At 39.1% G+C, this 26,496-nt stretch overlaps 1 protein-coding gene across 13 annotated transcripts in view; it reads right to left on the bottom strand.

Annotated features, from left to right (window-relative positions):
* CCDC150 (coiled-coil domain containing 150) overlaps window positions 1-15,320 on the bottom strand; it is a 68,151-nt gene extending 52,831 nt beyond the window's left edge. For 4 of the 13 annotated variants that reach the window (XR_011528857.1, XR_011528858.1, XM_070581723.1 and 1 more), the window contains exons 1-5: window positions 15,002-15,290; window positions 7,100-7,263; window positions 5,546-5,766; window positions 5,247-5,425; window positions 3,584-3,652 (exon numbers count right to left, since the gene is read on the bottom strand). Coding sequence is in view for 9 of the 13 variants with exons in the window: in XM_070581723.1 (XP_070437824.1) it covers window positions 3,584-3,652; window positions 5,247-5,425; window positions 5,546-5,766; window positions 7,100-7,263; window positions 15,002-15,139 (771 nt within the window). In the remaining 4 variants the exon portion in view is untranslated. Of the gene's footprint in view, window positions 1-3,583; window positions 3,653-5,246; window positions 5,426-5,545; window positions 5,767-7,099; window positions 7,264-8,427; window positions 8,542-15,001 lie in introns of those variants that run through there. The other 9 variants (XR_011528860.1, XM_070581724.1, XM_070581725.1 and 6 more) reach the window with 6 other exon arrangements.
* Between the last annotated feature and the right edge of the window lie 11,176 nt (window positions 15,321-26,496).

Genomic DNA, 26,496 nt, shown 5'->3' with positions numbered 1-26,496 from the left:
GGTTACTAGTGAGATTAAACATTTTCTAATGTGGTTATTAGTTCTTTATATCATTTTTCTGAACTATGAGTTCTTATTCTTTGCCCATTGGTTTTTTGGTTGTTTTTTTTTAGTCAATTTTAAGTTCTTTAAAATAGATTATTAACTCTTTGTTTAGTCTTGTTATGTTTTATTAGTTTAGCTTTTTTTTTTTACATGTACAAATTTTTCTTTTTTTTTAGGAAGATTAGTCCTAAGATAACATCCACTGCCAGTCCTCTTTTTGCTGAGGAAGTCTGGCCCTGAGCTCACATCCATACCCATCTTCCTCCACTTTATATGTGGGACGCATACCACAGCATGGCTTGATAAGTGGTGTGTACGTCTTTGTCTGGGATGCAAACCGGCAAACTCTAGGCCACTGAAGTAGAGTGCACAAACTTAACCGCTACGCCACCCAGCCGGTCCCCAAATTTTTAATTCTTATTTGGCCAAATCTCTATTGAGCTTCTTATAATTCTGTTCCTTCTTTTCGAGTTTAGAAATTCCTTCCTCATCCAGTGATCAGTTAAATAGTCAATCTTATTTAAGAATGAGCCATAGTTTTTGGTTTGGGCTATATTTTATAATAATCTGATACTACAACTATCAGATTATAATTTTTTTTTAATATAGAGTAGCTTAATATATTTTTCTAAGCTCTGCATCAAATTATGTAGTATAATTTGCTTAAGATATAATTTGAGTGGTTTATAAAGGGAATCTATTTGATAATTATACTACTGAGGTACAAATTTCTGAAGCATTATTAAAGGCAATTGGTTAATCCATTTTATGTTCATCAGAACTAGATTTTATATATATGCATATTTCTTATCTCTTAGGAAGATACAGACTAAATTTATTCTGTCTTTGTATAGCCCTCTGTAAGAGGCGGCACTGTATTCCTCCCAAATTATTATCTTGAGGCCCTAACCCCCAGTATCTCAAAATGTGACTGTATTTGGAGACAGGTCTGTTAATAAGGTGATTAAGTTATAGTGAGGCTGTTAGGGTGGGCCCTAATCCAACCTGACTGTGCTTATAAGAGGAGGAAATTGGGACACACAAGGAGACCCCAGAGATGTGCACACAAAGAAAAGACCATGTGAGGACACAGTGAGAAGACAGCCATCTGCAAGCCAAGGAGAGAGGCCCCAGGAGAAATCAAACCCGCCAACACCTTGATCTTTGACTTCCATCTCCAGAAATATGAAATAAATTTCTGTCATTTAAGCCACCTAGTCTGTGGTACTTTGTTATGGCAGCCCTAGCAAAGTGCTCCACTGCCCTCAGGATGCCTTTTGACTAAGACAGCCCTTCTGTGGGTCCTTGATAGAGCTCAATGAAAATCCAAGATTTTATCATAGCACTCAGAATTAAGACTTTGCCAGTAAAAAATAGTGATAAATGGCAATCAATGATAGTCTTTTAAACAAGTGCTGCTGGAACAAGTAAACATATACACACACACAAAGAATCTAGATACAGACTTCATATCTTTCACAAAAATTAATTCAAAATGTATCATAGACCTAAATATAAAATGCAAAACTATAAAACTTCTAAAAGACAACATGGCAGAAAAATCTTGCTGACAACTTTTCAGATATAACACCAAAAGTATAATCCCTGAAAGAAAAAATTGATAAATTGGACTTCATTAAAATTAAAAGCTTCTGCTCTGCAAAAGACATTGTTAAAAGAATGAAAGGATAAGCTATAGACTGGGAAAAAATATTTGTAAAACAGATATTTGATAAAGGACTGGTATCCAAAATATACAAAGAACTCTGAAAACTCAACATAAGAAAACAAACAACCCAGTTACAAAATGAGCAAAGGATCTAACAGACACCTTACCAAATAAGATATACAGATGGCAAATGCACATATAAAAAGACGTTCAGTATCATATTGCACTAGGGAATTAAAAATTAAAACAAGATACCACTACACATCTACTAGAATGGCAAAAATTCAAAACACTGACGACACCAAACGCTGGTGAGGATGTGGAGCAACAGGAACTCTCATTCATTGCTGATGCGAATGCAAAATGGTGCAGCCATTTTATAAGGCAGGTTGGCAGTTTCTTACAAAGCTAAACATAAGCCTACCATATGATCCAGTAATCGTGCTCCTATGTATTTATCCAAATAAGATGAAAACATGTCCACTCCAAAACCTGTATATGAATGTTTACAGTAGCTTTCTTCATAACTGCCAAAGCTGAGAAGCAACCAAGATGTCCTTCAATAGGTGAACGGATAGACAAACTGCGGCACATCCAGACAATGGAATGCTATTAGCAATAAAATGAATTACCAAACTATGAGAAGACACGGAAGAACTTAAATGCACATGCAAAGTGAAAGAAGCCAGTCCAAAAAGTCTACACACCATATGACTCCAAATATAACAAAACTATAGCGACAGTGAAAAGATCAGCGGGTGCCAGGGGCTGGGGTGCGTAGGGATGAGTACACGGAGCACAGAGCACTTTCAGAGCAGTGCAACTGTCCTGTATGTTACTGCAATGAACAAAGAGCGAATCTTAAGATAAACTGTGGGCTTCAGTTAATTATGATGTATCAATACTGGCTCATCAGATGTAACAAATGTACCAGACTAATGCAAGATGTTAATAATAGGGGAAACTGGGGGGTGGGGAGAGCGGGTTTACAGAAACTGTCTTCTGTGCAACTTTTCTATAAACTTAAAGCTTCTCTAAAAAAAGTCTATTAAAATGTCTAAAAAATAAAAACTGTGCTAAACTTAACACATTCTAACTGTGAACAATCATCCTTCTATCAGTAATTACTGGCAAATAAAGTACATAAGAGAATTTTCCAGATAGCTACACTTACCACCTTAAGCACTGAAGTTCATAATTTAAAAAATAATTTTGCATGAGAATTTTCCTAAAAAGTACATGTACCTGTTTCATATAACAGAGTATTTTAAACATAACTTGACCCTTTTGATTGGGACTGACATCAGTTCGTACTCCGTCAGGGGAGAGTGAGCTTTCAGGCTGCTGTCAGGGTCTATCAAGTTAGTAAGTCTTCTCTTTCACTGTTTTCACTTGCAAATTTTTAGTCCAACAGCTTTTAGCAGCCACCTACGTCACAATTCTCAATCTGTTACCTCCTAAAACTTAGGCTGAAATGAAGGTTTCAAGGTAAAATTAGATGAGCAGGCTTATTAAAATCTTTTTATTTTTAACACAACTTTAGTTTAAAAGGCCTTTGTATGAAGGTGCTCACTTAACTCTAGTGTCCGGGCAACCGCATGCATTTTATGGTAACTGTCTCCCTCCTGGCTCAGAGAGCAGTGATGTTTTTTATCTCTGGTTTTATGGCCGTATTGAGGCAAAAGAAGGCTTAATGTCAAATAAAGGCAGGCACTTTCACTTGAATTTCATGTGGCATATTTTTTAAACCTTCCTAGTATATAGTCACATATTTCCTTCTTCAAAGGTTTCTTTTCATTCTATTTACTTTCTTGACTTCCCTTCTGCAATTCCAACACCGCGCCACCCTCCAGCATCTTTTTATCTTACCTCCTGAATTCTAAGGTTCATTTTACGTTTTGTGGTCTTCAGTTCCTCTTCAATGATGGCTGCAGTCTTCTAAAAGTAGAAGGAGAAAAGGTTCTAAATAACCTGGAATGATAGGAACAAACTATCTATATCGTTCAAATCTAGACCTTTTTGTGGCAAGCTATAAATGCTTTCTGAATATGGTTATAAATACTTCCTATCTTGAGTCTGAAGTAATTATTACTATGAGATATTTAAAAAGAAAGTTATCTGATTACTTTGATTCATGACTTCTACCATCTTCCCTTTCAGATCCTAAAAAATGATTAGTCACATTAATTTCCTATATAAAATTCAATCATCAGAGGAGAACTTGATAATTGACAGAAATTTTTCTTACGGTGTATACTCCTGTTTTTTTAAGTACTTTTTCTAGCCTCAAATATTATCCATGCTTAGGAATTGAGGATGAAAAACATAGCTTTCACTATTTATTCTTTTTTATATTATTATTTATCACACTGCAATCCAAGACGTGAAGCCTCAGTCATCTTTGTCTCTTTCTGACCTCCGGCCCTTATCCAGTACCATATTCTAGCATGTCTTTCTTTACAGAACATCCCTCTTTCTTTCAAAATGCCACAACTCTAGGTCAGACCTAGCAAGGCTCATGCCCCAAATAATGCAATGGATTCCTAATTGGTTTCCCTGCCTCCAATCTCTTCTCCTCTTCTCACTGCTGCCAGATTCGTTTTCCTGTTTTCATCATGTCACTGCCTTATCAAAAATCGTAATCACTCCCCATAAGATCAAGCCCAACTACTGACTATTCTTGATTTTGAGATCCTCTATAATGCGATCCCTAGCTAATTTCCAGCTTATTTCCCACAAACAAATACTCACTCCTGTCAGGCTAGTTTATGCATTTCCCCCTAACAGCACCCAGTGGAAAGATCTAGGTTCACACGTGGGTTACAGAAGAAGACAGGAAGTGTGATCTTGGAGAAGTGACTTCTCTCTAGGCTTCAGTACTCATCATTAAGATGGGGACAATAACACCCTACGTCATGAAGTTTTGCAAAGATTAAACAAAATAACATGTTGAACATCTATTATATTGCCTGGCCCGTGGCAGGAAACAAAACGGTTAGTTTATTTTCCTAGTCTTTATTCTTTGCTGCCAGTGTGTGTGCTCCTTGAAATGTCCTCACTTTTCTACTTTGCCTTCTAAAGGTTCGGCTCAAGTCCTCTCTTTCTTGAGGCCTACCCTAATCTATTCTAGACAGGGCATTCACACCCTCTCAACCCACCTGACTACAAAACACTTACCCTTCAATATTCACTTACTGTCCTCTACTGTCCTTTGACATTTCCTATGTCTTATTTTTTCTCTATTCAATTTCTCATGCTACCCCTTGTTCTCCCAGCTAGCCTATAAGCTCTTGAAGAGCACAGATGCTACCTTGTATCCCTGGACCCCCAAGGTCATGTGTACAGGCTGAGGGCTCTATAAATACTCAATTACTGATAGCACACAATGGTTTAGGTTATCAATGTAGATAAATTTCAAATGCAAAGAATCCTCACATCAACATCACCTATTTTTAAAGTTGAGTTTTATGGGTCTGTTGCCTCCTCTAGCTAACACACAGTGAATGTGCGTTTCAGAGCTCTGGACTCAAACCTTTGTCTCTGAGGCAATCTCCAGCGTGGCAGTCAACCTCTGCACTTCGTCTTGTGCCTTGTCTTCTTCCTCTTTTACGTCTCTTAGCTGCTGGCGCAAATTCATCACTTCGAGATGCAACAGCTTCAGGTCCTTGGAATGCTCCTCCTGTATTGTATTTAATCGATCCTTCAGAAAAGCTACCAGACAGCGCAGGAGGGGCATCGAGCAGTTGAAAGAAGGCCAGGAAAGGAAAAGAATCATAAACTTATCAAGCACCCATGCAGGACCAAATTCTCATGATTCTCTTCTCTCCATACCTGTTTTCTGTGGATTCAAATCCTTTTCAGTTTGCAGACGAAAGATGTTCATCTTCAAGGACTGGATGAGGCTTTCCAGATGGCACATTCGACTTACCAGAAACTCACAGTTCTTCCATAAAATATCTGTCCTTCCTGAACAAAGTACTTCATTCTGGATAGGACTAACGATGTTCTGATTCACAGATGCTTCTAAACACTCTGGAGTTTCAAGTTGGCCTCTGGACAAAGATCCCAATATAACAATATTATGCAATCCTAACCACTGAGTCAATGTAACATTTCTACTAAGAATAAAAATTAGATTCCTTAGTCAACAAGCATGTGTTAGCCCCTCCAACGTAACTATAGAGAGCACTATTAGGTTAAGAGGGTGAGACCAGTGTGGGATGGGTAAAGATTACTGACATTTCAATGATTGTTTATTTTCATTTATTTATTTATTTATTTGTCTTTAAAGCTTCACTACACGGTTGTGTATCCTAGTTGTTAGTTTTGTAGTTCCCTATGTGAGCTGCCGCCACTGTATGACAACTGACAGACAGGTGGTGTGGTTCCACGATCTGGAAACGAACCTGGGCCTCGGCGGTGAGAGCACCGAATCTTAACTACCAGTCCACCAAGGCAGGCTCAACAGTTGATTACTTTAATCTGAACTTTTTTTGTATATAAAAACAAGTGATACATAAAACACGTTAAATGCTAACTCTATCATGGTAAACTAAGATTAAAGTTAGCATGGAGGCCATATATCCACATATTTTTAGAAAATTTTTAAACAAGGTCGTAATAAATGTTCCTATTTTGTTCCAATATACTCAATATTTGTACATATTTAATCTTTAACTGCTAAAGTGTTATTTATTCCATGGGTGCTAAGATACCACCTATAGTAATTTTAGGTCTTCACGAGAGACAAACGTACATACAGTTATAAAGAAAATCACAGCAGTGAATTTGATATTGGCTGCTTAAGCACCCAGAGTCCTCAGGCTATTGATAATCCAACTTTTAATGGCAATAACTTCTTTAGCACCACAAAGCATAAAAAGTTCTTTTTCGAGTACCTCATTCTAAATTATAAAATATTTTTTAAGACTTAAAACTTCTTTTAATTTACAACAAATCTGGGAAAAGAAAATGAAGACCATGTTAATGGCATGAATCAAGTTTCGATGTTCACCTTAACTAACCTTAACTAATATCAAAGTCTATTTTTGATTTAAAAAATAACCAACATTTTTTCTAATTACACAAAAAATTACGTTTGTTTTTAATGAAGTGTTGAAGGTGAACAGGCCATGAAAGTTTGTGCACTTAATTAATATGCTGTAAAATCTGTCTAGAGGAATAGCGGTACTGGCTCTATTACAGGATGACAACTCTTTATCTTGCAAATATTTTCTAATTAATGTTCACATAGAAACTGTTATTTCTCAATTCTTTTGTAAATACCTATTTTCCTGCCAAACCATCCACACTGTGACTCTTTATTAATAACCAATGAAGCAAAATTCTTCAACCTATAGAGATCTAATTCATTTTTCATGTCACCTTTTTTCACCAAAGTCCAACATTACTAGGTCATCCCTCAGAGAACTGGTCTGTTCCTCAACTATTCTCATCCTTTGCTGAAGTACCGTGAATGTTTCAGAAGCTGTAGCATTGATGTGGGTTGGAGAGAGGACCCGTCTGGACATTGTAGTTTCCATATGCACCTGAGATTAAAGGCAGAATATTAGTGTAGTAGGTCCTATTATTGTTCAAAATAATCACTGCCCCAAGCCCAGTGGCGTGGCAGTTAAGTTTGCACATTCCGCTTGGGCGGCCTGGGGTTCGCCAGTTTGGATCCCAGGCATGGACCCAGGCACTGCTTGGCAAGCCATGCTGTGGCAGGTGTCCCACATATAAAGTAGAGGAAGATGGGCACATATGTTAGCTCAGGGCTAGTCTTCCTCAGCAAAAAGAGGAGGGTTGGCGACAGATGTTAGCTCAGGGCTAATCTTCCTCAAATAAATAAATAAATAAGAAAAATTAAAAATTAAAAAAAATCACTGCCCCTTCCTGTGGGAGGATTATCATCCCTGTCATGTTGAGCTCTGGAATGGCCATGTATCCTGCTTTGGGCAGTTAAATGTAGGTGGAAGCTTTAAGAGCCAATTTGTCGTTCACCGTCTCTTTCTTTCTCCCCATCTCCTCCCATGAGATGAGCAAGATCCCAGACAGGGTTTGCTCCAAGTGCGAAGATCCCAGAGTGAAGATGACATGACCCGTCCGTCATATCCGGTGTGAGTGAGCAATAAACTTATGTTGCTATTAGCTACTGAGATTGTTGAGTAGTTTGTTACTGCATCGTAATCTAGTCTATCCTATCTGCTACTATTAGACACACACTAGGACCTATGACTTGGTTAAGGGAGTTATTACCTCTTTTATTACCAGCCATTTTCATTTTAACATATTTCCATCTAAGCTTTCCGAAAAAAATTCTATACTTGGACCTCTGAGCAGGTGTCATAAAATAAATTTACCAACTACACTGAAGCTGTGATCTTTAAAAATAATATGCAAACTTAACTACATAGCAAAGACTCTTCTACAGCTATTGACATCAAATTTCCAGACTCCTCCCACAAAATCACATGAGAGTAAATGGGAGTAGCGAGACTACTCTTTCAGGTGTTAGTGACAGAAGCAGAATTAGCTTATAAGCAGTGCCAACATTTAAATGAGTTATGTGCCCAAAGTTCAATGACAAGCTTGCTGGTGGAAACTTTCAGGACATTTTCCTGCAACTCCATCCCGTACAGACATTTCTACACTAATCAGACTGTAAACCTTAATCATCACTAGCAGTAGTGTTCCTATGGGAATGTGCTCACCAAGGTCCCACTGGGATATGAGGAACACATCTTTCTCCCCCACTTGCTGTGTAATCAGGTGTCTCCCTTCCCTTCACTTCCCAGGCCGTGGAAGTGGGGACTGCTTCAGGTCCAAGTCACTAAAGGTGGGCCCCAAGACAGGAATTAAAGAAGTGGGAAAATGGGTGGCAGGATTTAAGGGGGCAAGAAGTGCGGCAGGAGGCTGTGGAAAGGCTGAGCTTCTTGCCAATATAACACTACTACAAGTATCCAGGACCTTCCTTCATCCTGAAATAGCACTCCATCACCTTCCATATTCCCTCTACAGGTCCCAGAGAATGGCCTTCCTCATTCTCTTTTCACTCTTTTTTTAAACTTTATTGAGGAATATTTGATAAATATAATTATATATATTTAAGATGTACATCATGATGATTTGATATCTATATACATCGTAGAATGGTCATCAAGACCAAGATAATTAACACATCCATCACCTCACACAGTTAACAGAGTTAACCCCTCTTGTTTTCCTTTGTAGTAACAATTGTTAAGATGTACTCTTGCAACTTTCAGGTATACTATACCATATTATTAACTATAGTTACCATGCTGTATGTTAGAGCCTCAGAACTTCTGCTTTTTATTTCAAAAGGTAACCTACAGGGGCTGGCCCCGTGGCCGAGTGGTTAAGTTCGCACGCTCTGCTGCAGGCGGCCCAGGGTTTCGTAGGTTCGAATCCTGGGCGCGGACATGGCACTGCTCATCAAGCCATGCTGAGGCAGCATCCCACATGCCACAACCAGAACGACCCACAACAAACAATATACAACTATGTACTGGGGGGCTTTGAGGGGGAAAAAAACTAAAATCTTTAAAAAAAAAAAAAAGGTAACCTACAGAATGGGAGACAGTATTCACAAACCATAATATCCAAAATATATAAAGAACTCATACAACTCAAAAGCAAAAAAGCAAATAATCCAACTTAAAAATAGGAAGAGGATCTGAACAGACATTTTCCCAAAGACATACAAATGGCCAATAGGTAAATGAAAAGGCCCTCAATATCACTAATCATCAGGGAAATGCAAATCAAAACCACAATGAGATATCACCCTCACACCTATTAGGACAGCTATTATCAAAAAGGGAGATAATAAGTATTGGCAAAGATGTGGAGAAAAGGGAACCCTTAAATACTGTTGGTAGGAATGTAAATTGATGCAGCCATTATGGAAAACAATATGGAGTTTCCTCAAAAAATTAAAAATTGAACTACCATATGATCCAGTAATCCTCCTCCTGGGTATATACCAGAAGGAACCGAAATCAGTATCTCAAAGAGATATCTGCACACCCATGTTCAGTGCAGCATTATTCACAATAGCCAAGATAAAGAAACAACCTAAATGTCCTTCAATGCATAAATGGATAAAGAAGATGTATATATATAACACGCACACCCCCAATGGAATATTATTCAGCCACAAAAAGGAAGGAAATTCTACCATTTGCAATAACATGGATGAATCTGGGGGGCATGATGCTAAGTGAAATAAGCCAGAGAAAGAAAAATACTGTATAGTATTACTTATATTTGGAACCAAAAAAAAAAGCTGATTTCATAGAAACAGAGAATAGAATGGTGGTTGCCAGGGGCTGGTGGGGGAGGGGACATGATCTAGGTCAAAGGGTACAAATTTTCTTTTTTGCTCTTATTTTTTTGCTTCTGACCAGGATTTCTTTCTTTTATGCTCCTCTATGAAACAGAATGCATTTCTGACACATATAATCTGTTTGAATTTGCTAACAGGTTTTCTGTTAACCATCAGTTTAAGGACATGAGGGTAAAGAAGCTCTCTATTATTTATTCCCTTTCATGTTTCAATTAGATCTTGACGGGAAAGACAAAGGCACATGTGAATATTAATGGAGTCTTTGGATATACAAAGATGTGAAGTGAGGTTCACCTACATTTCTGAAAAAAGCCAGATTTGGAGACTCCTGCTCATGTTACCACATGGGCCAGGATAGCATTCCTCAGGTAACAGAAGCAAGAGCCCGAAGAAGATTCTAGGGCTGTTCTGCTGTCATGAAACCAGGGCGAGGGTTGGGGGAGTCACCAATACTGTGGGGTGGGGAGAAAATGAAGGGGTAACAATGGAGAAACACTGCCCAGGTTCACCCTCCATTCCATTTTCTTCACCTGCCGCCTGGCTACTGCCAACCTGGAAATAAACCAGGCCTGCGGCGAGGAGAAAAAGCAAGGAAAGAGTATTGAATGGGGCTTCTGGAAGACAGAGTTGGCTCCTTTGTCCTCTCTCCAAAAGAAGCTGAAAAGTTCACATCCCCAGCCTCCCTTACAAGTGGCACACCCATGTGACACATTCTGGCCAATGTGACCTTACACAGAAGTTTGCAAGGAGCTTCTGGGCAGATTTTCATTTTTCTGATAAAAAGGCAGAAATGGGGCACCTGTCCTTTCTTCAGCCCCCCATGATGCTCAGAGCTCTGCAAGCTCTCTTTCATGCAGTGCCTCACTCTTAAATATCAACATAGAGCCAGGGATCACCACTGCCTGAGAAACACAAGGAAAAGGCTAGAGCAGCTCAGATTAACCTCATTTTTTTTTTCCCAAAACTAACAACCTCCAAACTTGGCTTATTTGAAAAAAATACACTTTTATTGTTTTTTGTTTTAGTCAGTGTTTTTTGTTGCTTGAAACAAAACACTCCTGACACACGGTAGTTGGTGGGGAAACAAGTAAAAGGAGGAGGTTAAGGAAATGACAAGCAGTACCAGAGGTGGGAGGGGAGGACAATTCCCATGGCAGCTTATTAGGCCCAAGTAGCCAGTTATAGTATAAAGGACTGTCTCTATTAATTATTAATAATAATAATATAATTAATACTAATAGAAATATAGTAAAAGTCCATTTTTGGGAAAAAATACAAGACATAGAATACAAGTTTTCCACAAATTTTGAATGGGATGCAGATTCCCACCTAAAATTTTTTCATGTTTGTTGAAACGTCATAGTTTTGCTGATATTTCCCTAAAGTACCCATGAAACATATAAAATTTATTTTATAGCATGTGCATTTATTCCCTTTCATGTTTCAATTAGATCTTGACGGGAAAGACAAAGGCACATGTGAATATTAATGGAGTCTTTGGATATACAAAGATGTGAAGACATATGGCCACAAAAACAAAATGGAAGACAACTCTAATTAAATTGCTTCATCTGCTCAAAAAAGAGAAAGTCTATACATGTTTGGATAAGAATCTGATTTGCATCATCACTCACGCCCACCTGAACCTGATCTACACTGCAGCGTCTCAGGCTTCTGGAGAGAAAAGATACTCTCAAAAAGGAGAAACCACCTTGGCCCCAGCCTCTGAGGAGGAGGAGGTTTACAGAAAATTCACCCGAAGGAAGGGGAGCTGGAGGTGATTGGGAGACACTGGGGGTGGGCAGGGGATAAAGCTTTTGAAAGAAATCCATGGTGTTGTTCTTGACATATCCTCTTGGTCGATCACCTAGGAATGTGTTCAGATCATCAAAGAAGTTGACTCGAAAACTAAACAAGCCAATCTACCCTTCGGGGATTTAATAAAAAAACAGGGTTAGCTGAAAACACTCCGTGCCCAACCCCATCCATGGGGAAAAAAAATGTCACGGTAAGGAGAGCCCTCAGAAGCAGAGAAGGAAGCAATGGCGGCTGAGCAGCAAGAGCAGGACAGCCTCAACATCCACCAGGGAGAGTCCCTGAGTGCCTGTTAAAGGAAGACGGAGGTACGGACTTGGGACCCAGTGACTCTGATGAGTTGCGGTTTAGACTCAGGAGAGACTCTCATTTCACTGCAGTTACTCATCCTTGCCTGCCCTTCCTCATCAGGCAGGCCAACGCAGGGTAAGAGAAATGCCACCCCCACACACAATCCACTGCCCACTTGGTAAATCCTGAGACGCCATAACTCCATAGCTCATAGTCTAAGAAGCACAGTCTTAGAAGAAAAAAACCAGGGTGGCCTGGTGGCACAGCGGTGAAGTTCGCACGTTCCGCTTCTCAGCGGCCTGGATTTCGCTGGTTCGGATCCCGGGTGTGGACATGGCACTTCTTGGCAAGCTATGCTGTGGTAGGCATCCCACATATAAAGGAGAGGAAGATGGGCACAGATGTTAGCTCAGGGCCAGGCTTCCTCAGCAAAAAGAGGACTAGAAGTAGCTAGCTGAGGGCTAATCTTCCTCAAAAACAAAAACAAAAACAAAAACACTCTGGGGCTGGCCCCGTGGCCGACTGGTTAAGTTCTCGCGCTCCGCTGCAGGCGGCCCAGCGTTTCGTTGGTTCGAATCCTGGGCGCGGACATGGCACTGCTCATCAAACCACGCTGAGGCAGCGTCCCACATGCCACAACTAGAAGGATCCACAATGAAGAATATACAACTATGTGCTGGGGGGCTTTGGGGAGAAAAAGGAAAAAATAAAATCTTTAAAAAAAACACAAAAAAACCTAGCTCTAATGGCTAATATTCCAGCAAAGAGGCTACAGCTTGAACATAACTGTGCTTTGCTGTTTTTGAAAAGGTGTAAATATCACTGAGTGCAGTCTTGAACCTAAGTCCTGATCCTTGATAGTAATAATAAAAATACTAAGATACAAACTTTTATTTTTTAAAAAGTTCACTCACAGCTACTTTTATAAATATATCATTAACAAATTAATACAATTCTGTCTCTATGTTTAGGGAAAGTATTTCCAAGGAGCTCCTAAGTAGGTTACCTCACTGAAAGCATGGGATGAATAAGACCGAGGTCAGAAGTAATATACTAGTAAAAGCCAGGTGACTTTGAAAAGGAGCTACTTGCTTCCGTGGACACAGGCTCCATTCCTATACCTGGCAATAGGCACAACTATATGCTGTTGCTTCCAAAATAACAGGCCAGGGACTCGATGTTGATTATCATAACCACTGGAAAATAATTTGGTCAGTAACATTGTCTTCATTCATTCATACATCCAACAAACATTTCCTGAATGCCAACCATGTGCCAGACACTGTTATAGGCACCAGGGAACACAGCAGTGGACAAAGCAGACAAAACTCCTTGCCCTCATGGAACTTCCATTCCATTTGAGGAATACAGACCTTAAGTAAAACACATAGTTTGTTCACTGGTGGTAAGTGCAACGGAGAAAAACAAAGCAAGGAAGAGGACGGGACGGAGACTGTGGCGCGGGCCTCTAATTTAGACAGAGTTGTCAACGAAAGCCTCACTGAGACAATATTTGAGCAAAGAACTGTGAAGGAGAGAGCCATGTGGATATCTGGGGGACAGACAGGTCCAGAAAGAGTAAAAAGCAAGTGCAAAGACCCTTGGTCAGAATGCCTTGGTCCACAAACAGTAAGGAGGTCAGAGGCTGGTAACAGGACCAGGTCACATAGGGCCATAAGGGCTATTGTAAAGGCTTGCCTTTAACTCACAGAGTCTCAGAGCCACCGGAGGGTTCAGGGCTGAGTGCTGTGCTCTAACTTATCTCTTAACTGGGTAACTGGCTACCCCCCAAGACGGGAGAAGGACAACGGCAGAAGCAGGAAGACCAGTTGGGAAGCTGCTACTTTAATCCAGGCAGGAGATGCTGCTGACTAGGACCAGGGTGAGAGCAAGGGAATAGTAAGAAGTGGTCAGAGTCCGGACATATTTTAAAGACAAGTTTTCCTGATGGATTAGATGTGAAAGAAAGAAAGCAATTGGAAGGAGGGTGTTGCCAGTAATTGAGACAATGGAAGCCTGTTAGGAAGAACTAGTTTTAGGGGGAAGGTCAAGAGTTGTTTTGCAAATACTAAAGTAAACCAGGAAAGATGCCCAGTACATTACTGAAGTTGCAGATCTGGAGTTCAAGGGAGAAGTGTGGACTGGAAACAAAAATGAATTGTCAATATACACATGGCTTGTAAAGCCTTGAGACTGGATAGTGGAGAACAGAAAGGATTCAAGGACCTAGTCCTAGTCCTGGACACTCCAAGATTAACAATCAGGGACGTGAGGAGTGTGTGGGTGTTAAGGGCAAGCTAATGCGAGCATCCCAAAGCAGGGTCAGATTCTTAACCCTTTTCTATCTTGAGAGCCTAGCGCATGGGACATTGTGGATGGCAAACAAACGGAGGGATAATTCAACAAAAATTTAAGGAACATCTATTCTGTTGTAGCACAAGTGCCAGGAACAGGGGAAACAGCAATGAACCAAAGTAAATTCCCGACACTTGCACTCTAACAAGCAGACCAGGGAGGATAACAGGTGGCAAAAATCAAAAATCCTTAACGTCGAAATGGCTTTCCCAGGAACCTGTAACCTCCAACCTAACATATAAAGAAAGAAAAGGTGGCTTTGGGGCTTATGTGGAGGCTCTCCCTGGTGGCTATCCTGCCTCCCTCAGCTGGAGCCAGGCCAACGCAAACTTCCTCCTAAATGGTTTCCATACGCATCCAGTGCAGAAGATCCGTAAATTAAGTCCTCGGATCCAGAGGACGAGACTACACTCCGCCGGGGAGGGGAGGGGACGGCGGGGAGGGGTGATGGTGACCTTATCTGAGCCGCCGACTGTCCCCCGCGGGCCTCGAGCCTCCGTTCCCAGCTCACCCGCCCTGGGCCCGGCAGCCTCACCCCACAGTCCATCTGTCCGCCTGTGGCTCTGTCCGGCAGCAAGAGGGCCGGTTTCCATGGAACTAAGACAGCGCTTTAAACCAACGCGCTCCCCGGCACGGTCGTTCCCGTACGCAGGCGCATCCGTGACAGAGCATGCCGGGAATTGCAGTTTTCCCGGCCCAGGAGGGCCCTCCTCCCGGGGCGGACCCAGGCCGGAATCCGGCGGCGCGCACGGAATACGCAGCCCCGTGACCCGGATGACGACAGGGCTCCATTGTGCTCGCGAGCGGGGCACGCCGGGATATGTAGTTTCCTCCCACTCACCTCCTGGAGGTCCAGTTCTCTCCGCTTGGAGTTACTAGTCTCACTCCAGTGAACGTGTGGCGTTTGGGTAACCTGGCGAACACATACCCAGCAGCAGGCGAGAGGCCAAGATTAGAAAATGTTTTTAGTTTCAGGAGGACTGAAGTATCAAGTAACTTCGGAATGACAGGAAAGTAACCGATTTTGTTAATGAGCGTAAAAAATGGTAAAAATACAGAGCTCAAACAGTTTTCTCGTTAAAGGAAAAACCGAACCCCTCTTCATCCTCGTCCATGATGGCCAGACGGAGAGTAAAACACTTGGAATCTGCTCTCTTGTCTTTTGTCTTTTCTCCCTAATTTATTTCTCCCCTTGTCGACAGGTAAGTGAATACGTATTTCTAAATCTAACTGTAAGTAGCTAAGAAACGAGAAAGAACATTGAAAATAAAACTGCATCCATTTCTGAGTTGTTTTGCTGCAAGAGTGGGGATGCACACTTAGTGAGAAGGCTTCTACAGTGAAAAGACAGCACGGCTTTGCGTTTAGGTAGCTGGGGAGAACACCTGTTACCACCACCGGGCAATTAACGCATTCCTCTCGTCTCCTTGGGGCGCAGCTGAGAATAACTTCAGCCCTCAGATGAGTGCAGTCAGATGCGAGATGAGTCCTCATTTGCTTAGCAAGTGGTTGGACTGAATTGGTCTGGCTGTTTCTTCTGATAGCCGAGCCTCAACGTGAGATGGAGAGAATGTCCATCAAACCAGAGCTGTAAGACATTCATCAACCAGTGAGCCCAACCGGTGAAAGAGAAATGAGCACAGCATACATTATTCAGGTGAAGGAACCAAATAAAGCTTTTAATATGAAAAGTGGGAGGGTATTTTAGAGCGTCAATGCAAAGACCCAATTATTCTCTCGGTATGTACATTTTCTCTTGCAATGACCTCTGATTTATCTGTGGAGATGAGGAATATGTATGACTCCACAGATAATCCACCTGTATCAGTGTAGTGCGAGTTTTCACCTTCTCCTTGAATCTCCATATTAAGCAGCAGTTAGGAAACTAAATTGATTAAATTTAGTGTTTTTCATTTCTTTTCCTCTATCCACCATCTGGCAAAACCATATAAGAACTTAAGCAATTACAAAGTCAGAGAAAAGAATCTGAAGTCTTCAATAAACTAATTCATCTGCTGGAAAACCACTCTCTGGCTACCTGAGAATTTATTATGTTAAAATTCTGTTTTTATTCTTTCAAGTGCCTGAACATATTGATTTTCTTTCTGATTTCCCTCTTGATTTTCAATTGATAAATGGTTTTCCTACTTATTGACCCCATTCATAAAACAAGGTCTTTTCAGTCATGGAATTCCAGAGATTCCATGAGGACCACACACTGTCTCACTACAATACTATAATAGCCTTCTAACTGGTTTTCCATCACCCTTCCCAATGCATCTTTCATCAGCTACTAATGTTTTTAAAAAGTAACTGTTTATCTCGGTCCCTTGCTGAAAAACATTTAATAATTCTCCCTTTGAACTAGTAGTTTTTCCATTCAACAGGAGGAGGCCCAAACTGCTAATGGCTTCAGCCTAATCTGCCAGCCTCACGTGCACCTGATCCCCCAAGGGAACCTTGAATTCCAGCCCCCTGGCGTGTCTTTGTGCTTGCAGGCTCTGCACCCTCTGCCAGGCATGCCTTTCCTCTTGTCAGTTTGGCAAACCCAACGGAAATTTAACCTCTTCTGTGAAGCCGTTCTGTCCCCTCCCAAAGTACTTACTGCGCTGCATTGTAATCGTCAGTGTGTCTCATCTCCCCTTAATTAGACTGTAAACTACTTGAGGACAGGAGTTTTGTTGTTTTGATTTTGGTTTTTTATTTTCAACGCCAAGCTCAGTGCCTGGTACACAGTAGAGGCTTGCTGAGTCCTTGTTAATTGAGTGAGTTAAGGAATATGTTTTGAATGCTTCTCCTGGCAGAGGCTATGTCTCATTCTCTTGACTATATATTCTATTTGTAGACCAGGAAAAGGCATCTGCTTTCTTCCAGAGCTGGCAATGATTTGACATTGCAATTACACAAATGACAGCAAAGTTACCTGCAACCACTTCCTCTTGGAGTTGAAAATGTATCCTGTGGATAAAGAAATGCAAACACGAAAAATCAAAGTTTTCATATCTCGTTGATACAATGGAGGAAAGTGAATGGCAGATTCACTAAGCAGTTCCTCTCCTTGCGTGGGCAGTCCAGACCTCTTGGTAAAGTGTTGACTCTGGGTATAGAGATTAGAATTTAGAGGAGCCTCTGACTTTTTAATGAACTGAGGAATCAGCCCAGGACTGCGAAGATAAATCTGTTAGTTGAATCGGTCTAGGGTAACAACACTTCTTATAAGGTCTCTCTCACTTAGCTTCACCAACTGAATTTTGTGGTCAAGTGGATTTTCACATTGTTCTATTGACCAAACTTAAAAATAAGGTCAAGGTTATGAGCATGTTGCTGTAGCTCTGTTTTACATTTCTTAAGATTAGAGTACTCTTTTGGTCTTAATAGGATGACAAAAGGAAAAGGAAGAAATATGAGTGTTCTTTAAATTGGCTCACATAGATCAGCTGCGTGCTATTTCTGAAATGTTCTGATTAAAAACAATAACAGTGTGTATCACCTAGTGAATCTGTTACCTATGGGTGTTTTGCATATATTGTCTCACATGGTTCTGGCTGTAACTTTAAGATGTAGTAATTATATTCTCATTTTACTGAGACAACTGAGATTTGGGGAAGCTAAGTAACTTGTCTAGGGCCATACAGCCAGGAAGAGCCAGAATGGTTGTTGGGACTTGGGTCTGTCTGGCTTCAAAGCCCCTGCTTTTCAGTCTGATTCCATCTCCTACCCGTTCTCCACTCTATTCTGACAACAGTGGGTCAAGACAGAAGTATCAGTCTCTAACTATGAGATGAGAAATACGTGCCTTAACTCCACACAATGGAAAAACACACATTTATAAAAGAAAATAAGGAAATATAGGTGGCATAAGGGTATTTATGCCATTCTTGCTAATTTTCTGTATGTCTTAAAATTTTTTCATAATAAAAAATTGGAAAAGAAAAGGAAGGAAATCTCTATGTACTTTTATGGAAAGTTTCCAGGATATATTTTAAGTGAAAAAAGCAAGGTGTTGTGTGAAAACGGGGGTAAGAATTTTGTATTTGTCTAAATAAGCACTAGGAGGATCTCTGTAGGTAGGGTGACCATATAATTTCCATCTTAACCAAGATAATTCTTCACAAGCTTTGTATTATGACATAATTTTAGATTTACAAACCTGTTGCAAAAACAGCAAAGAGTTCCTGTATACCCTTCACTCAGCTTCCACTAACGTTAACATCTTATGTAATCATGGTACGATGATCAAAACTAAGAAGTTAATACTTGTACAATACAATCAACTGAACCACAGACTTCATTTGGATTTCACCAGATTGCTCACTAACGTTCTTTTTCTGTTCCAGGATGTAATCCAGGGTCTTACATTGCATTTACTTGTCCTGTCTCCTTCCTCAGGCTTTGTCTTTTCATGACCTGGGGATTTTTGAAGACTACTGGTCAGTTATTTTGTAAAATGTCCCTCCATTGGGTTTGTCATGATTTCTCAAGATTAGATCAAGGTTATGCATTTTGGGAACAATACCACAAAAGTGATGTTGTGCACTTCCTGGTGCATCGTATCTGGGGGTACGTGATGTATGGGTCTTATTACTGTTTGTTACTATTCATCAGTTGCTTATGGTGACGTCTACTAGATTTCTCCACTATGATCTTACAATGTTGCTCTCTGTAACTGATAAATATTTGGAGAGAGATATTTGTGTCTGTTTCTCCTTAAACGTTCACTCACTAATTTTAGCTGGTATATCTCGCTAGCAGCAGTTATTATGCTATTCTGATAGTGACTGTATAGTTTCCTCATTTATTAATTGGAATTCTTTTGTGGAGAGGAGTTGTATGTTTTCTCCTGTTTATTTATTTGGTTATTTATTTATATCAGTATGGGCTTATAGATAATTATTCTTTGGGTTATAATTCAAAACTCTCATTGCTTTATTGTTCAAATTGTTCCAGGTTTGGCCATTTGGAGACCACTGAGGAGCTGCTGTGTCCCATCTTATCTTTCTTTTTTTAAGCACTTCCTTATTTTCTGTCACTGCAAGATTTCCAGGCTCAGCTTATATTTTCCCTGCCCAGCCTTAGATTCAACCACTTCTCCAAGGAGACCTATTCCTTTGTATTACAGTATTTAAAATTTGAGTGCTAGGGTGTCACTGCTGCTAGTTCCTCTCAGAAGGTGGAGATAGGAAATATATGTATAAATACCAACCCATGCATGTACTTACATATCTATATTTCTGTCTCTGTCTGTATATATATATTTTTACATATATGTAAATGTGTATATATATAAATAAAACAGGAGTTCATACTGGTACTCCCACTCAAATCCAGCACCTCAACTTATTCTAACCTTTGCCCTTTCTTTACCTTCAACTCCTTTCTATGGCTGTAGGAAACCTGACTCTCATTATCTACAACATGTCTATTTGTTCAACCCTAGTCCACACATATAGTAGTTTTAAAAATTGCTAACCCAGGGGCCAGCCCCGTGGCTGAGTGGTTAAGCTTGTGTACTCCGCTTTGGTGGCCCAGGTTTTTGCCAGTTCGGATCTTGGGCAAGGACATGGCACCGCTCATCAAGCCATGCTGAGGCGGTATCCCACATGCCACAACTAGAAGGACCCACAACTAAAAAAAATATACAACTATGTTCTGGGGGGCTTTGGGGCTAGGAAGGAAAAATAAAAATTTTTTTAAAAAATTGCTAACCCATACCCAATGAGAAACAAATTGAAAACTAGAGCATATTGCTTGGGTGTACGTCTTTTTGTCGTTGGCCTGCACTACCCAGTCAAAGCACTGTTTTCCAAAGTTTCTTAGGTCAGCTCCCTTCTCCTCTACCTGCTTCAGTGTGGCTGTTTGATTTGTTTGTAATACAGTTTGATTTGGGGCTCACAGTCTACATTCCATTTTGTGTTCTGCCCACATCCTGCTTGGTTTTATTTTATTTGCATACAGTAAAATTCACTTTTTTGTGTACACAAAAGTGGGTTTTGACAAGTTATTTGAGTCTTAGTTCTCCCACAATTGTATGCAAAATAGTTTCCTCACCCTCAAAATTCCGTCATGCTTCCCCATTTGAGCCAACCTCTTCCCCTACCTCCCAGTTGCTGGCAACCAGTGATGTGCTTTCCATACCTATAATTTTGCTTTTCAAAATGTCACATTGATGGAGTCATACCCTTTTGGGTCTAACTTCTTTCGTTTAGCAGATGTATTTAAGATTCATCCATTTGTTGGGTGAATCAGTAATTCATTTTTGTAGCTGACTAGCATTCCACTGTATGGATATATCACACTTTGCTTATTCGTTTACTGGTTGAAGGACTTCTGTGTGGTTTCCAGTTTTGGGTGATGATTAATAAGGCTGCTGTAAACATTTGCATAGAGGTTTTGTGTGAAAATCAATTTTTCATTTCTTTTGGATAAATGCCTAGGAGTTGGATTGCTGGATTATATAGAAGGTAAATGTTTAAGTTTGTAAGAAACTGCCAAACTTCTTTCCAAAGTGGCTCTACCATTTTGCGTGGAATGTATGACATTCCTAGTTGCTCTTTGTCCTTGTCACCACTTGATATTGTCAGTATTTTTTCTAGCCATTCTAGTAAATGTGTAGTGGTATCTTGTTATGGTTTAATTTACATCTCCTCATTGAGTAATGATGTTGAACATATTTTCATATGCACATATCTTTTTTTAGTAAAGTGTCTATTCATACATTTTGCCGATTTTTTTAATTGAGTGGTTTTCTTCTTGATGAATTTTTTGAGATACAACTCATTTATCAAAACGTGATTTGACAATATTTTCATTTTCAAGTCTATGGCTCATCTTTTCATTCTCTGAACAGTGTCTTCTGCAGAGTAAAAGCTTTTAGTTTTGATAGAGTCCAATTTACCAGTTTTTTCTTTTATGGATTGTGCTTTTGGGGTCGTATCTAAAAACTCTTTGCCTAACCATAGGTCATGCAGATTTTTTCTTATGCTTTCTTCTAGACGTTGTATTGTGCTTTACCTCTAGGGCTGTGATCCACTTAGAATTAATTTTGTAAGATAAGATATGAGGTATAGATTGTGGGTTTTTTGTGTTTTATTTTTGGCTTATGGACATCCAATTATTCCAACACTATTGTTGGAAAGATTATCCATCCTTTCTCCATTGAATTGCCTTTGCACCATTGTCAAAAATCAGTTGAACATATTTATGTGAGCCTCTTTCTAGGCTCTCCATTCTGGTCCATTGGCCTATGTATCTTTGTTGCCATCAGTGCCACAGTGTCTCTGATTACTCCAGTCTGTAGTAATACTTGAAATAAAAAATTGTAGTCCTCCAACTTTGTTCTTTTTCAAATTTATTTTGGCTGTACTAGTTCCTTTGACTTTTCCTAGAAATTTAAAAATCAACTTGATTCCTACAAAAAGTTCTGCTAGGATTTTGATTGGGAATATGCTGAATCTATATATCAAATTGGAGAGAATTAATATTAATATTATTGAGTCTATCCTTGAACATGATATATCTTTCCACTTCTTTACATCTTCTTTGGTTTCTTTAATCAGTGTATTGTAGTTGTCAGCATATAGATCCTATACATATTTTGTTAGATTTATATCTAGCTTTTTTTTTTTTTTTGGTGCTATTGTAGATAGTATAGCTTTTGTATTTTGATCTCTTATCCTGTGACCTTGCTAAACTATCACTTATTCGTTTTAGGGATTTTTTTTGTATATTTTTTGGGATTTTCTACATAAACAGTCCTGTCATGTATAAATAGAGTATTTTTGCCCCTTAAAATCTGAATGACTTTATTTTTCTCACCTTGTTGCACTGGCTAGGACTTTCACAGTGATGTTGAATAGGAATAGTGAAAGCGTATCCTTGCCTGATTCCCATTAAGTTTGATGTTAGTTGTAGGTTTTTTATAGTTGTCCTTTATCAGGTTAAGGAAGTCTCCTTCCATTCCTAGTGTGCTGAGAGTTTTTGTTATGAAGAGATGTCGAATTTTGTGAAATGCTATTGAGATGATTGTACAGATTTTTTTTTTTAGTCTGGTATTCTGGTGAATTACATTGACTTTTCAAAGGCTTAACCAACCTTGCATTCCTAGGATAAACCCCACTAGGTTATTCGGTATTACCCTTTTTATATATTCCTATATTTGATTTGATTTGTTGAGGACTTTTGTGTCTGTTTGTGGGAGATGTTGGTCTTTATTTTTCTTTTGTAGTAATGTGTTTGGTTGTGACATTACGATAATGCCAGCCACATAAAATGCATTGGGAAGTGTTTCCTCTTCTTATTTTTTTCTGAAATAGATTGTATAGAATTGGTATTATTTCTTCCTTAAAATGTTTTCTAGAATTTTCAAGTGAAACATCTGGGTATAGAGTTTTCTTTGTTGAAAGGTTTTTAACTACAAATTCAATTTATTTAATAATTATTGGGCTATTGTTTTGGGGCTTTTTCTCTGAGTAAATTTAGTTTGTGTCTCTTAAGGATTTGTCCCTTTAAGTTCTTGAATTTATGAGCATAGAGTTGTTTGCAGCCTTCCCTTATTATTATTTTAATCTCTGTGAGGATGTCATGATAGTCCCTCTTTATTTCCTAATATTGGTAATTTTTGTCTTCTCTCTTTTTTTTCTTGGTCAGTCTGGCTAGAGGTTTTACCAATCTTATTGATTTTTTTTAAAGACCTGGCTTTTGGTTTCAATGATTTTTCTCTATTGTTTTCCTGTTTATTGATTTTTTTCTCTGTTTATTATTTAAACCAGAATACTTTTGAGAGTAAAAGGGCTTACTATTAATAATTAAACCAAGACAAAAGGCATAAACTGGAAATGTTCCAGGAAAACTAGGATGTATGGTCACCCTGCCTCTATAGGATATGTAGGAATGGGGGAATAGGTAGATGGAAACTTCTGTGAAGATAAAACTTTACAGTGTATGCCTTTTAGTATTATTTTTATTTTAAATCATTTGAATGCATAACCTATTCAAAAATAAAATAAATGTACTTCTTCAAATATCTGGCATAATTCCTGGCATAGAGTAAGATCTCAGTGTATGCTGTTGAATGAATGAATGAATGATCCAGTTAGCATTGGTGATTACCTGAGTTTCATTGGAGAAAATGGGATAATCATTATACATCCAACTCTGAAATCTACAGCATGTGTATCACAATTGAATGATTGTTTTGCTCTGTATTCCTAACCTGCAGGTTTGATAACATACATATTATCATCACAGATTTAGTTATTTTGTTTTCATTATTTATATCTTTCCAGTTCATTCGAGGCATCTTACCTGTGAAGAAAGAGTAAACTGCAGCTTACTGTAGAAACTCAGGAGGAAGGAAAAGGATATCGCTGAGGGTCTCCCCTGCTCTCTTCCTTTTCCTCAAAACCTGTGCTCCACCTACATGGTTGTTGTAGGGATTTCCATTCTGTACACGGTTCTGTATGCCCCATGCACAACCAAAGTCTCTTCCACATGATTTTTGGCCAAGAGAACCTCCACAATAGTAGGAAAATTTATGAGAAGTAAGATTTATAACGTGATTGTTTAGGATTCAGTGTCTGGATGAAATGTTATCAAAGCTGCAGTCAGGACCTTTTCAGTTGTGTCTGAGACTCAGCTGCTTTATTGGATGTGTAGCATATCCTTGAATTCCATGAGTCAATAAATCAGATGACTTGAATACAATTTTTATTTGTGGAATGAAAAAGGATTATAGCATCGTTTCTTGTTCTGTGGATTTGGGAAAAATCATCTCTCTCTCTTAAAAATCATATCTTTTATACATATCTTTTTTTTTTTTTAAAGATTGGCACCTGAGCTAACAACTGTTGCCTATCTTTTTTTTTCCTGCTTTTTCTCCCCAAATCCCCCCAGTACGTAGTTGTATATTTCAGTTGTGGGTCCTTCTGGTTGTGCTATGTGGGACATTGCCTCAGCACGGCTCCATGAGTGGTGCCATGTCCGCACCCAGGATCTGAACCAGTGAAACCCTGGGCTGCCGACGCGGAGCACACAAACTCAACTACTCCGCCAGGGGGCTGGCCCCTATATATACGTATGTTAAAAAACTGATTTGATAAGTTAAATGTAAGTAATACATTTTTAAAAATACATTCAAAAGATAACTATTTCTGGAAATAATAAGAATGCTCCTAGTTATAGTAAGCAAAGATTAACCCAGCCCTTCAAAACACAAGGCTCTGAGATAAGCTACAGATCAATATTACAAAAGGAATGTGTCTCATCCAAAACGTACAAAATTTCAAGTGCGTGAAAAGTGGAAATTAAAATAACATTTCACGTAGACATTGAACTCTAAACAACCAGTTTGTGAATCTTATTTTTCAGGATTTAATCCTTTATTGCGAAGGTTCTGTGATTCCTTTGTAAATCTTTATTAATTATACTTGGACACGGATGGTGCTTTGTTACAATAATGGTAACCCCCTACAGCATATAAATATATATATTCTACTAAAAACATTCAAATTGAGATCACGGTATCACTTAGATATCTTGGTGAAACAATTATCATATGGTAAAAGGCTAAATCTTCATAAAACGTTATTTAGTAAGTTTGCATTGCAGTGTAGAATTGTTTCTCTTCTGGCCCTCAACAAAGAGAAAAATCTATATTCACATTTCTGTTTTTGTTGTTTCTCCATAACAGTCATTACAGAAGACCCACCAAGATAGTAAGTTTAATCAAACATATGACAATAAAATCAAGTTTCTACATTAGCTCTGAAGTGCATATTGTCCCTTGAAACCTTTGACAGCTTGGCTGCTTTCATTTTCTACCCCCGTACACTCTCTTCCTGAAAAGCATTCTGGCTTCTTAAAATAGCTGTTCATGGAAAACATTCTCTCTAGCTACAGTGCTACTAAGATACAATTTCTTTTCTTATGTAAACTGAACAGCTTACTAAAGTCAAAGGACTACTGTTTTATATGACAATGAAAAAACTGGGTTCATGTATTCCTTATTCTACAATTGCAGTTTTAAAGATTTTTCTTAAACAGAAATCTTTGTCCTAGAAATATTAGCCAATATGCCTGACACTGCTGTTCTTTAGCTGTATGATCTTGGGAAAGTTACTAAACTCTGTGCTTAGTTTCATATTTGTAAAGGAGAGAGGATTAAGTAAGTTAGTAATACTGCTAAGAGACAATTAATTGTCCATAGGTCTCTCACATTTCTCTATGACTTGGGAGGAAAGGCACTGACTGCCCTTTATTCTGGACTGTCTTGTCAAGAATATTTGTACTGGGAACAGCCTTGGAAAATAGAGACCGTGTCTGCCTCTGGAGCAAAGGGCAGGCTTGCTTACCATCCATTATAAAAGATTTGGATTCCCTAAACTCAGGAATCTCCTCCTATAACACAATCCATCACATGTGCAATTATCCATCTGGGCCAATCTGTGAGGCTCCTCTGGTACTTGGGGGTAAGGGGAACTAAGGCAAACATGCTGATAATTATGCTGCTTGCAGTGTTATGAGTAACAAAGTCCTTTGTCTCTGACCCAGGAGTCTCATGTCTCTGTCAGCATCCATGAAACTGGCAGGATAACTTGCTAGCTCACAAGAAGGGTAGAATCTCAGACCCCTTTACAGTCCTTGACACAGATGAAAGGCTTAGGGTCTGGAATATAGAAAATGCTCAACACATGTTAATGTTTATCACCATCAACATTATCTATCTGGCTTCAAAAATACTAAGATTTGACCTAGCAATTATGCTTCTAGGAATTTATTTGGCTAAAAGTTGTGAGATATGTGTAAGGGGATGATTTTAATTATAAAATTTTTTATAATAAAAAAATTGGAGTAAACCTAAATGACCATTCTATAAGTCTGCTATCACCAACAGTAATAACCACCTAACAAAACCACTCTAAAATTCAGTGCCGTTAAAGTAAGCATTTGTTCT

The sequence above is a fragment of the Equus przewalskii genome, chromosome 17 (genome assembly GCF_037783145.1).
Source record: "Equus przewalskii isolate Varuska chromosome 17, EquPr2, whole genome shotgun sequence".
NCBI lineage: Eukaryota > Metazoa > Chordata > Mammalia > Perissodactyla > Equidae > Equus > Equus przewalskii.
The sequence above is the reverse complement of the archived record's forward strand: the minus strand, read 5'-3'. Positions and strand labels throughout refer to the sequence as shown.